This window comes from Vanacampus margaritifer, chromosome 10 (assembly GCF_051991255.1).
Source record: "Vanacampus margaritifer isolate UIUO_Vmar chromosome 10, RoL_Vmar_1.0, whole genome shotgun sequence".
NCBI lineage: Eukaryota > Metazoa > Chordata > Actinopteri > Syngnathiformes > Syngnathidae > Vanacampus > Vanacampus margaritifer.
This window is the reverse complement of record NC_135441.1, coordinates 8,325,280-8,339,493: the sequence shown is the minus strand read 5'-3', so window position 1 is coordinate 8,339,493 and position 14,214 is coordinate 8,325,280. Positions and strand designations below refer to the sequence as shown.

At 40.5% G+C, this 14,214-nt stretch overlaps 1 protein-coding gene across 10 annotated transcripts in view; it reads right to left on the bottom strand.

Annotated features, from left to right (window-relative positions):
* Positions 1-14,214, bottom strand: part of tenm2a (teneurin transmembrane protein 2a) — a 266,084-nt gene that overhangs the window by 51,114 nt on the left and 200,756 nt on the right. For all 10 annotated transcript variants that reach the window (XM_077577334.1, XM_077577335.1, XM_077577336.1 and 7 more), the window contains one exon: positions 12,762-13,000. In XM_077577334.1, coding sequence (XP_077433460.1) covers positions 12,762-13,000 — 239 coding nt within the window. The remainder of the gene's footprint in view (positions 1-12,761; positions 13,001-14,214) is intronic.

Below are 14,214 nucleotides of genomic sequence, written 5' to 3'. Positions count from 1 at the left end.
ATGGAGGAGGCCAACGGTCAGGGGCTCAAGGAGGAAATCGTGTCACGCTTTCCAAATGTCTGCACTGAGGAGAAGAGGAACAGAGAGAATATGGAAAGACAGCAAGAACTGAGAGAATATTAATGCACAAATCCCCCGAGGATGAAAAAGAGCAAGAAAACAGGCTGCAGATGATGTTGCGGGAAAAAGAGCAGATGAATAAGGGCCATGCAGACAAAAAGAGGAAAAGGCAGAAGCAGAAAGGAAAGATTTAAGCGACAAATGGCTCCATATTAATTGACTGGTTGGGGAAGAAAATGGTCATGATTCATTGTCTGACAGTAAGTGGTTCACAACATGGGAGATCGGACAGAAGTACAATGCTTCTATGTCGACATTGTGTGTTTGAGAACTATTTATACGTCCTGAGTAAAAGGATGTAAATGGATTTCTGCATTAGAGGACAATAAAGGCTTGAAGAGAAAGAAGGTGACTTTTTGGACGACTATGCGCCGAATGTCCCGATGCTGGGAAATATTGTCTCGTCATCATTAGTCTGTTGTCTGCAGGGGTGTGGTGGGTGACCGGCCCGAAAATGGATCAGCCGTTCGGGAAACTCACAAAATTCCTGATCCAATCCAATCCACCTGCTTTCTATAGCACATTTTATAAACAAGTGTTTCCAAATTGAGATCCGCACACTATCATACAGATAGGATCTAGTAATACCAACTATTAGAAAAAAAATGTCAATAAAACCCTAAAATACAATAAGTAAGATAATAAAATAAATAGATTAAATAATAATAATAATAAAAAACAATAAATAAAAAAACAAACAAAAAAACAACATGAAAAGACCACACAATTCCCGCTGACCCCCCCCCCCCCCCCCTCCAAAAAAAAAGAAGGTCCAATCTGTGCCGCACAATATGGACCAAAGAAACACAACTCCAATTTAAAAAAAAAAAAAAAAAAAAAAAAGTCCATGGCCTGATTTTTAATCTAATACCATTAGTGTGAAAATGTGGCTTTCATACTACGAGAGTGAATCTGTTACATTTCTACTACAGGTAAACAAAAAGCATGGGTAAGAGAATGCCTGCCTCATTTGTACACACAAAGGCAGCTCAATTTTCTCTGCCGTCTCTCATGGCCATCCCAATAAATGCATAATAACTGTTTTAATTTGCCACTAAATGAACAACTCTGACCTCTATTAGGCTGGTGATTGTAGCTGAGACCAGCCCTCTATCCTGGTAATTAGTTTAGGAAGAATTTTGAGTGGCCCTTGCAAAGATGTATTAATTTAATAAGATTTTTTTACCATTATTGTGGATGAAATTTGAAGTGGTGAACTGCACAGTATATGCATATAGGTGATTCTAGTATTTAGGTCACCTTACATGCGAGGCCTAACATACTCAAAACTGATTTCAAATGTAGTAAAGTTGTTCACAAATCAGAAAATAGATATTGTTAAATGAATACCAATCAAAACAGAGCTGTATTAGCGTCTTAAATGCAGACTTTAGAGAGGAACATGAATTGGATGTCTAACCATCCATTAATTTAAAGGTGTACTTAAAGAGACAGTGTGTATTATTTAGCACCATCTAGTTGTGAACTAATTCTTCAATCATTTCAATAATATGAAAAAAATAAGTCCTATCACATCAACATACAGTGTTACCTCGGAGTTTGAACATAATTCGTTCCTGCGAAGTGTTCAAAGTCCGAATTGTTCAACCTCCGAAACATTTTTTCCCATAGGAAATATTGTAAATGCAATTAATCCGTTCCCAACACACTTCCTATTTTATTTTCTATTTATGTTTTTTACATTTACAGTACAGTACAGTATTTAAACAATAAAAAAAAAACTTACTTTACCTGTTGTGGTGTGATGGCATCAGTAGATGATAAATGCTATGTTAATGCTAGCTTTAGTTCAGTGCTGAGTTTGTGTATTTTACATTGGGCACATTGTTAGACTACTAAGCGATCCTTGTGTGCGTTGTTTAATGTCAGGCATGTTGTTGAACAGCTAAGGGAGGGGGTCCTCGTGCCAGTATTTACAGAAGTAGTCACAGTAGTTACAACTGCCCAATAATCTCCTTCCTAATTCCACTGTGGTTCGTAGCACTGTATGTTTGTCGTTGCTGCCACTGGCACGGTTGTCTTTCTTTGGGCCCATGGCAAAGAAAATTGTCGTGAAAGAAATCAAAATGCACTCGCAAGTATGGAACACCTCCGGGTGTATTCACGATCTGACTGGAAATGAGCAGTGCATCGTCTCAACTACCGCAACGTGAGCATTCGGCATTGCTCGGCGTCGCTCGGCTACCCGTTTTCAAGGTTTCTTCGGCTTAGCTTGCTTTGCTTGGGTGTTCGAACTCCGAAAATGAGTTCAAACTCCGAGGCATTTTTACTCCGATTTTTTGGTTGAAGTCCAAATTGTACGAGTTCCGAAACGTTCAAACTCAGAGGTTCCACTGTACATAATTTTTTGTATAATCCTTGGTCTAATATTCTTTAATATTACATAGATGATGCCGCTCCTTACAGGAGGCTGACATGTTTCTGCTACGAACACCCGAAGGAAAATAACTTTTTGAATGTAGTTAGCCTCTGATGGTAGTTGCAGATCATGTCAGACCCAATGGGTCTACCTCTGCTTACCTCCCACAGCTGGGGTCTGCAGGTGGTCATTGTTGAGTCCCGTGATTCGGGATCCAGCAGCTTGTCTCATTTGCTATCTTCTCCTGCTAGCTACTTTTGTTAGCCACTCCAGCTAGTTCTTGCTAGCCACTCTTGCCAGCTTCCTCCCTCCAAATAATCATTGGTAGTAATTGCTGGTAGGCTTGCACACTTTAAAATGGTTGCATTCTATCATTTCACCATTAGATGGCACTAAATTCTACACACTGGAGCTTTATTGTTGTGGACAGTGAACATGTAGTTTTGCTATTCTGTACTCTTAGGGGTGGCGTGGCTCAGTGGTAGAGTGGTTTTCTCCCAACCCAGAGGTTGTGGTTTGGATCCCATGCCATTGTGAGCATGTTGAAGTATCCTTGAGCAAGATACTGAACGACCAGTTGCTCCTTATGCTGCGTCATCAGTAAGTGAATGTAAAGCGCTTTGAGGAGCTTACATGGTGGAAAAGCGCTATATAAATCAAGTACCATGTTTGAAACAGTGATGAGAGAAGATTTGCCTGCTTCAGGTTGTCATTTTTCGGGCAATTTTGAATATTTACAAAATGTCATCATCCGTGCATTAAATAAATTTTCTTATTCCTGCTGTTCTTGATATAGTGTGTCTCAGACAGCGGCTGTATGACTGATTAAGGGCGTCAAATATGCTAGAGAGATAATTTTTCTACCTCTTGAGTGTTCATGTGCACATGGATGCTTAATATTGCCGTTAAGACGAGACACACACACTCGCTCTGACACACAAACCCACACCGAGCAACCCCGACGGGACCTTCTCACCCAGCTGATGCAATCCAACTGAAACCGCCTGCAACACAAAAAGGTTGCTCATCGCTGCTCCTACACCTGCATGACACGTTAGAAGCGGGAAGTCACTCAATCACGCGGCAGAAGTGGCTTCCTTATTGGCACGACGATATTGAGACGGCTCTATGCAAATGCAACTCTCGCAAAGAGTGTTTTTGTGCGCTAAATGAAAAGAGATGTGAATCTGGGCGATGTCCTCCTTTCTGAATCCTCATTTCCTTCTCGGATATCTCTACCTTATCCTCCCCTCCCTCCTCTGCCTTGCCCATCCTCCACATTCTCTGTTCCAAATCAACCCATTCTGCCACATCTCATCCATCCTCGCAGCCCCTCTCCCTCTCATCGATCTGTATTAGAAACAGGATATGAGGAACTATGCTATCTTATCACAGATCAGAGAGTGAGAGAGAGTGAGTGAGGGGGAATCAAGGACGGAGGAAGGGAGAACATGTTTTGGAGGCCGAGAGACAAAATGGGAGAAAGTGAGAGAAGAGAGGAAAAGGTATTGTCTCATCCCTCTTCCGTTGCCAACACAGGACTAGTGAAGCACTGTGGGCCTAATTGGACCGACAATTGAGCTCCGATAAGACCCACAGTAATGAATAAATGAATGAGAAAATAAATGAATGAAGCCAGCCCTTGCACGCTAATGCAAGCAATACGAACACGGCTCGGCCATGACGTCAGTGAGGCTGCTAATTAAAAATGTTGTACGTTAGATGAGCTAATCAGAGCATATGATCTATTCCAACCTAAATAGTTCAAGGATAAACACTGATGTTACAAACGCTTGTGCAAGCTGTCTGCTTGTATGAATTGGACGATGGTGATGGCCATTTATCCCTCTGGTGCAGATGGTGTAGCACCTTGCGTATGGCCCTGGCCCTGCCCTTTTTCCTGGACTGGCAGTGTGTGGTAAGAGTCTAACCTTTCTCAGTACGACAGGCCCTGCTGCTACGGACACGAGCGCCATGGCTGATCCACATGCCCAGGTTCCTGCTTATCACCATATGCCCGATGGTGCCTTCACCTTTGCACAAACTCACACTAAATGCATGAGGACAAGGACACACACGTGCACACACACCTACTCGCAGGCGCTGGCATGAGCGACACATCCTGACCTCTAGCTGTTCTACCTTGGATAAGCAGAAGGAAAGCCACATGTAGATGGAGAGGCGACGTTGGGGTCAAGGAGCTAGCTTTGGAGAGGAGCCACATTGTGAAAGCTGTAGGTTTGACACAGTGACACATTTCTCACAGAACTAGATTGGTTTTGCTCTTAGTTCTCATAATGAAAACAGCAGAAGTCAAAACTGCAAAAAATAGTCGAGCTTGTGACCAAAGTAAGACCCCAAATAAGACCCCTGCATTGCCCCTTTTCTAAATTGAATATTTGGTCACATAAATGCATATCGGGGTACTTTAAACATAACTTTGTTTTTTGTTCTTCTGCACATGATCCATTCGCAAGGAATCTTGGTCTGGACTATTTCTATGTGCGGCTGTTAGGTCTGCTCGATTATGAAAAAAATAGTAATCACGATTATTTTGGCAATACATGAAATTACGATTATTCAAGCGATTATTCATTTTTTGGTACAAAACAAGAAAATGTTTAAGCATTTAAAAATGTTATGACTATTTTTTTTTTGTGGAAATACTATATAGTAATTACGTAAGTTCCTTTTGGACAGTATTTATTTATTTTTGTTGGCAGAAGTTGGAGTGCAGCTTGTGCACTGTGCAGTAGGGCAATCATTTATTTTTTGGAACAAAACAAGAAAATGTTTAAATGTAAAAAACAAACAAAAATATTAAGACAAATACAATTCTTTGACACACTAAACTTTCCAAGTTCCTTTTGGATGAAACAAAATGTATTAAATTAGTCATTTTAAAATGTAATAAAGGTGCAAATGTATACATTGAAACAACTCAAAAATTTGTATTGATATATTTTTTTTACGATTAAACTGATTTTGTAATTGTGGAGTGTAATAATTGAAATTGTAATTGAATCCGATTAATTGCACAGCCCTAGCGGTGGCCATCTTACACTGAAGAATACATTGATTCCGTCGCGTGTTTTCACGTTATTTTCTGTCTCTACGGCAAAAATGCCAGTTTGTATATATACACACATATATGTAAGTCTGTGGGTCCGGTGCACAACCCACTGGAAATACACAAGCAGAGGTAGATAAAAAGGACAGACAGTACAACACTTTTGCAGCGAGGAAGAAAAAATACGTACTTCATTAGTGTGATGAGTGACATGGATATGACGTCTCTTATTGACTGAAAGTTAAAAGACGTCTATTTGCTTAATGACGTCCTTGCACCGCTGTCCGCTCACGCATGTTGGGGTTGTCCCAAATGTTTAAGAACACAACAACAACAGTTTGACCATGACCTAAATATTGACTGCATGTAAACAGTACTACAGCATACAGTTATTACAGATATGACATCTTCTCCTTCCAGCAGGAAATATCTGTAATCCCAAGAAATGTTCAAAAATGAGATGACTTTTTCAAAAAAATTGACCATCATCAATGTGATCTAGTGATGGTGTTTGGAGATTAACCAGCCTGTGAACACTGTATGTGTGTGCTATGGCTAAATGATTGTTTGTAAAAAGTCAGTCAGGCTACTAATAAACCCATGAGGAATGAGAAGTAATTATGCTCAACTTTGAAATGTGTGACGGGCTGTGACTTGATTGAAAGTAGTTTACAAGGTATGCATTTCAGACTCGATGACTGTGGTGTGTGTGTGTGTGTGTGTGTGTTACACACGTTGAGTCAAATGCTTAATTGAGATAATTGGCTAATTTGCAATCTTATTTCATACATGCTAATAGTTGGTGATGGGTTCCTAACTAATTTTTTTTACCTCATATAGATTCATTGTTTGCGTTTTAGCCAAACCATGCCAGCTTTTTGTGGCAAGCTACTAGGTTTATTTTGTTTCTTGAGAGCAACCCATTAGCAGAGGTGGGTGGAGAAGCCAAAAATTGTACTCAAGTAAGAGTAGCGTTACTTCAAAAATAATATTACTCAAGTAAAAGTAAAAAGTAGTCATCAAAGAAATCACTCAAGTACAAGTAAAAAAAGTATTTGCTGAAAAGAGTACTCAAGTACTGATTAATTTTTTTGAAAAACAATGTCATCAGATTGACAAAAACATAAAATTATGTGCAAATGTTGGCATCTTCAAATCATAAAATAAAAATGTTATAACTTTTTGTGCTTGTTGTGTACTACTGCCATGGTGCTTAAAACTCATTCACTGCCATTGACGGTTGTAGCTGTAAAAAATTCATTTGAACAATTTTTTTATTAGTTTAACTTTTTCTCCCACTTTTGTTAACAAGAGTATGAAAACCTAGAATTGTTTTTATTGTACATTTAGAACAGATATAACATTTGTGATTAATCGTGAGTTAACTCATGAAGTCATGCAATCAATTACGATTTTAATTGCCCAACGCTCCTAATTTTTAATTGTAATTAATCGCATGACTTCAATAGTTAACTCACGATTAATCATTAATTTGATATCTGTTCTAAATGTACAATACATTTTTTTCTAGGTTTTCATACTCTTAACAAAAGTGGAAAAAATGTTAAGCAGGCATGCGCAATGAGCAGTGTCCTTTTATTTTCTTTTTTGCTTGTTTTAGAGCTTAAGGACCCACTTACAAGTTAATTGTTTGATTGACACTAATATGCGAAGATGACGCTCCCTCCAAAAACAAACGGTGGAGCGCGGGGTAAGGGATTAGGGGGTTGAACAGTTCTCTATAAAGACTCGGTTCCTATCGCCACATTGAAGAACCGTTCGAAAGACTTGATTCGTTCGTGAACGTCACATCACTCGTGACCGCGGAAATGTTCCCACAGTCAGTCAAGCGGCGCGCTTACCTGAAAATACGGTAAATGTAAATCTAATGAATGTGACGGCGGGTAACGACTCTAGTGTAGCCCAATAGAGCGGAGTAAGAGTAGCGTTACTTCTTCACACATCTACTCAAGTAAAAGTAAAAAGTATTGTGTGGTAAAACTACTCTTAGAAGTTATTATTATTATTATTATTATTATTATTTTCAAAATGTTACTCAAGTAAATGCAACGGAATAAATGTAACTCGTTACTACCCACCTCTGCCCATTGGCTACTGATACAAGGAGCTCGTCTTCCAAGTTCATGACAATCATTTACAACCAATTTTTTAAACACACACACTCATAAATGTACACTACACTAAAATTGAAAGCTCAATGTCAACACAGGTGACATAAATCTTGTTCTTGAGTTTTCTGTCATTTAGCTAATATATTTTCATTGTCAGATAAATTTGGAAAGTCAATTCAAAGTGATTTGTGGACCATAAGTTGTTTTATAAGAGGCACAAAGGTACATAAGTATTGATCCGCCATGACCTGTGAATTACTCATGCCTACATGAAGACACTGATTCATAATATTGTCAAAATTGCGCTTATTTTTGTTTGAAAATTTCAGATTGCTCGTGCGATTTACAATATAAATAAAAATCAATGAATGTGAATATTTACCAAATGCGCTTGTAATTATTTGCACAAAAGATGGACAATTTTAGAATAGTATTATTTTTCTCATTTGACTAAAAATATACTTTTCCGGCCCACTTGTGATCAAATTGGAGTGAATGTGGCTCTGAATACAAAATGAGTTTGACAGCCCTGGTTTAGTGTGTATTTGTTCTCATTTATCAGGAGAGACAACACCATGTGGAGGCATGCCACATATTCGGCCATCAAACACACAGATGTGGTACATGCCTGCAAAGGCGACATGAGCGCCCGCTAGCAAGTTTACTCATTGTAGTCGAGAGTGCACCTGAGACCACGTGATTGTGTGTGTGTGTGTGTGTGTGTGTGTGCGTGTAAGCGCGCACGTTCATTCTACATGACCTCCATCTTTCATCTGTGGATCAAGCAGGCTCCTTCTTTTCACTCTGTTCATTTTCAATCTTCACATCGGTCCTGATTTCTTTAGTCATCCTGGCCCCGCTCGCGTCCTTCACAGTCGCTCTGTCCTTTCTCTGACTCTGTCACACTCCCTCTGTTCGGCGTTGGCTGTGATCAATTAAGAAACATTAGTCCCACTGATATTCCAGGCGACACAACCTCAGGAGGCTGCTTTCCCCTTCATCTCTCCTCTCTTCAGTGTCTCCTTTCTGCACCTGGCTCTCTTGTCACTCCTAAAAGCAGCCTCCATTACTTCACGCTCGTCTCAGGGAAGCAAGCAACAAACCCTTTTTGAGTAAATCTCCTTCCCCCACCACAGTGGTCTTTTACCCTCGCCTCTTATGGCGCCGACAGTGACATAGCAGCCCCGGTCTCACTCTTCTCTGTGTCTTCAGTCATCAATCCTCCTTTCCTTTCCCGCTTAAGTTCTGGCAACATGGTGACAGTGACGCATCTCCCTTCTTCCCATCTGCCCTCTCTGCTCCAAACTCCATTACTCCCATTTCTCATTTTTTTGCCCTTTTGCCTTACTGGATGTCGGCAGTTTGCCGTGCATGATGACGGACCTGCATCTGCTCCTGTATGCCAGCCGCTCACCTGTATCCTAGCAACAACCTCTCCTTTTGCTCTGGCGTGCGGAGCACGGAAAGCAGACGAGGGGCAAAATCTCTCATTTTGTCATTTACGACAGCCGTGCCTTCACATGGGGGCAACACACCAACAGCAAAAGCTCACACAGTTGTGTACATTTGTCATCGGCACGGCTTTTCGCAAGATAGACTTCAGAAGTTTCACATTTTTCTCTCATTTAGTCTCTTCTATCTGTTTCTTAAAGAAGTTCTGAAGCTCTATGTGTGGTCGAGAAAAATAATGAGAGGGGAGAATGTTTGAAGGCCGGTATCGTCACGTTGTTACACAACGAGTCACACGTGACCATCCTGTCGCACATGCACCAACAAAGAAGAAAAGTGCTGTTCAGGCACATGTGTCCTGGTGTAATTTATGAGGGGAGCTCCTGGGCGAGCGCCTCAGAGAGGTCCTCTTCACGCTGCATGGCTCTGGGCACTCTGTTCAATCCTGCCTGTAAGCACCATGCTCTAGATACACACGCACACACACTCATTCACAGCACACAAACGATGTCGGAAATCCCCTTATGAGCAGTGAACTCTTTCGACTGAAACTCGCTGCACGATTACGGCAACAAAAAGCTAGGTAAACACAAGGGTTTCAGGCTTGGCAGCTCTGCTAGAATTCTGTTCAGCTCAGACAAAACATCAAAACCATCCCTTTACAACAGCTGAAAACGGCATTGGAGTTTTCCAAATTAAGAATAACAATAAGCTATTGTGCGCTACACGTTGAATTATAACCAGTTTGACAATTATACAGTATTTGAAAAAAATATGTTTAAAATAGCATCAAATAATCCTTGAAAACTGAAGGAATTTATTTTTCTTATTTACATGAGACGATTAAGATGCATAAAAAAAAGAGCAAACTCACTGTCTTGTCATTTCAGGAATGTAGCCTTATTTCCTTTTTACATAAATTAATACTCGCGGTGGGAATCTTTGACTGTCTCACGATTCGATTCAATTCCAATTTTTGGGTGTGCTATTCAATTTAGAATCGTTTTGATTTAAAATGATTTGATTGACAATGATTTCTACTTTGATTTATAGATTTGCAAAGAATCCACTCTAGTCTGACTTGCTAATGCTAATTAGCGCGCTACTCTTAGGACTTTTATCACTCAAAAGAACGGCTATCCATACAAAGTGCTTCAGGAATGTATACAGAGAAGCATCTTAACATTAACTGGCATATGCTCTTCCTACGCTGAAAAAAAACTCCTACTTTTATTGGCATAACTTGATGGTGACTTTTTCCCTTCTACTCTCTAATGTGGCTACAACTTAACAGTGTATCAGAACGCGCGGAACCACACTGCCCCTAATTGGCCAACTCGTGTACAACATCAACAGCGCTCCCAATAAAAGCACATACAAACAAGGGCAAGACAGTATAAAATAATTTAAATAAAATCGATTTGGGGATATTTAAAATGGATTCTGAATCGTACTAAATAAGAATCGCAATTCTTATGAGAATCGATTTTTAGCACACCCCTAACGAATACATGAAATTTGCTACTGCATTTCTGCCATCACAGGAGTGAACACAGAGAGCACTAGTGAGTCTTGCTTGAGGGACAGCTAGATTGATAAATCGCTAGATTACAGGGGGCACCGATCAATCAATCCCCCGACATACATCCAAGGAGAGAGAATCAGGGGCAAAATATTTGCTGCTCAGCTAATCTATGGCTGGCCTATTTAGTTAATCAGAATGTCTATTTATTTCAAATTAGCCCACATAAACACATGCACTTTCCTCATTAGACAATAAATAGCAATGTCTTACAAATACTATCTGAATTCATATGTAATGGAAGCATCCAACTAATACATAAAGTGGGCATAATGATAAATCATTTGCATCCGCAGTATGTGCTACTAAAAGATGATGGGTAGGCATGTGAGGAGGACAGACCACCTAACCCCCCCCCCCCCACCGGCAGCCCCCAACCCCCGGCCCCCCACATCCCCAGCTGCACAGCTCCATATGTGGTTGTCCAGTGCAGTGTGACCGTGAAAGCCCGGGAGGGAAAGGATCTGTCTTAATGCCAGGGGCGAGGGGCCTTGATCTGCTCAGGAGGACTCTCAAGGGCACTCTGTGGGGAGAGGTGAAGTGCGCCCAGACCACCCCCCACATAAATGCAATGCACACACAAGTAGAGACTCACAGAGGAACACACACACACACACACACACACTAAAACAAATACAGCATGTGCATGTTGTGCACACACATTTGCACAGTCACATTCTGGACAAATCTAGCTGGGAACCTATATGGATACTGACACACACACACACACACACACACACATATATATATATATATCAATAATGTACGAGATTCTAAATAAGTTATGTGAAGATGATAAGGCACGGGACATGGCTGTGCCTTTCTGCTGATGTGACTTTTATATTTCACCTCCCCTCTCTGGTGATTCTTGTCTCAGGGGTACGAGGCCAATCAAGGGCTTAGGAACGTGTTTGCCTGCACCATCTACCACACCCACGGACACACACATTTCGTTTGATTGTCTTCCTGTCCTGCACCCCAGCGAATCAACAAATATTGTGTGTTATAGATTACCAGAAGTGCACAGAAGTGGTGCACAGTTGTGCATGTGTGGTCAAAATGAATCATGGGCGCCAAAATAAAGGATGAGGAGTGTGCCTAAAAATTATGGGGGCCAGTCAAACAACAAAGAACATTACTGATGGACTTCTTTTAGTGAACCCTATGCTATTCCCGTGGATTAGCAGACGTGTATAAAGACAGGTTGGACTCAGTGCGCACAGACTGAGCTGCTGTCGGTGTAAGGATTTACAAAGTGCTTGTTCCCAGAGTGGAGGGAATTGAGGATTCCCATGTGCATTATCCGTGTATTGTCCACGTCAAGTCATCTGATTATCTGCTACAGTACAGTGACTTGACAGTCAAGTTTCTATAGGCTTTAAAGGGGAAGTCAATCCAGAAAAAAAATCTTGACATAATATATCTATGCAGCACCACAAGTCTATATATGGTATTCAGGTTAATATTGCGCTAGTGGTATATGAGTTAAGCAGCAAAATTCAGCATTTTTTTAATCAATATCAGAGGGCGGCCATTTTGCCACTTGCTGTCGAGTGAAAATGACATCATAGTTGCTGAATCTGAGCTGTGATTGGTTGTTACCTGAGACCTGTGCAACATTGATGTCATCTTCAGTCGACAGCAAGTAGCAAAATGGCCGGCTTCTGATATTGATAAAAAAAAAAAGCAGCTGGATTTTGCTGCTTAACTCATATTCCACAAATGTAATATTAATCCGAATATCATGTTTAGACTATTGAGGTCACATATAACATATTAATATCATAAATGTTTAAGATTGACTTCCCTATAACTTCCAAAATAGGAATTCAACGAAAACTGAATACATAACTGAATATGCGATGCATTGTTTTTTACAATGTCATTGTCACTGACATTGTATTTACTTCAGTTAAAAACAAAGTTATGAACTGTTTATTAGATTCATCTGCACTGTTGGTATGTTTAATTCCTAATCAGAAAGGATCACTCAATCTTGATGATTGATATTAGTGAAAAACTTCTTACCGATAAAGTAGGACAATAGTATGGCCAGCAGGGCAGCTGCAGCAATGGCCGTCACCGCTGCACATTTCCAGCTGCAGTACTTGGACGGCTTCTTTAGCTTGAAGGCTGAGCGGGAAAATGTGTTTCTGGGTAGCAAACGAGGGGGCGGAGAATACACTGTTCCAGAAGTGAGAGGGTAGCCGGGAGAGGAGCTACTGAACAGCGGGGTGGTCCCTGACGATGTCTTGAATAAGAAGTGCCTGAAGACAAGAAAACAAGACACAAAAGATGTTAGTTGTCAATGCTGAGGGTGTGTACGCTGTCACACCAACAAGCTGAGTTTTAAAAGATGTTTTTTTTTTTTTTTTAAATATAAATATACGGTTAGCATATTTATGTGCATTCAAAGCTCATCGCTCAAGCATCAGAATGCCTAGGACGGTGGCTGTTAAATAGCACATTTTGAAAAGATGTTTTCATGCCGTAGGATGTTTTCAAATTATCATATTGAAAAAAAAAAGTAAACGCTATGTTTGGACTGAGCATTGTAAGGAAAACATGGACTGGACACTACAAACTATCAATGAGATTTTAGGCCGTTAGGTCACACATGTGCAATGCATGGTCCAATCCTTCCTTTCAATGTACTTTTCCCGCCTTTGAACATGCTTGATCTGATTTTGCCTCCAGTTCCATCCCAAGGTCACTTTTGAACATTCATATAGTCTTTTATTTCAGCTAAATTCCTTTGCTATGCGTCTGTTCACACAATTTATATTCCTGGGCCTTCACATATGACGGCTGTGGACAATCTTTGTTGTTCCTCTCTCCTGTTCTCATTGCCCCGGTGGGGTCAAGACTCAGAGAAAGGATAAAAGAGGAATCTAAACCATCATCCTTTTGCTCATATTACCCATTATCCTCTGCTATTGCTGCACCTGCTCACACGGTGCACAGCCGCTTCTGCCTTCTCACTTTCAATTTTATTCTTTACCCATTTCCTATGCTATTATTTTTCTGAAAGCATAAAGCGTCTTACATTATGCATCCTTTCATTCTCCTATAAAAGCCTTTTCTTCTAAGTCTTTCTTTTCAGACTTACGTTGCTCTGACTGACAGGAAACACTGTACACGTGGGGAAAAAAAGAAACACAGGGCTTGAAGAAACTTTTTCAAAGGACACAGGAAAGTCTTTGTTACACCTTTGTGGCACCTTTCACAACACACTTTAATGCATGTACAAGAAGTGAGATGGTATCACCGATTCAGCACATGTGTGTGTGTGCTTGCGAAACGTGTTTGTAGCGACAATGACGAGGCCGGTCACAATAATTAACCTACTATACAGACTTATCGCGTAATGACCAAAATGGACAAAATCGTTTTTCCCCCCAGACCCGATAAATGGTCGTTTACATGCGTGTTTGTTGAGACTCACAGTCGACTCAAATTATTTGTGATGATACGCCCTGCT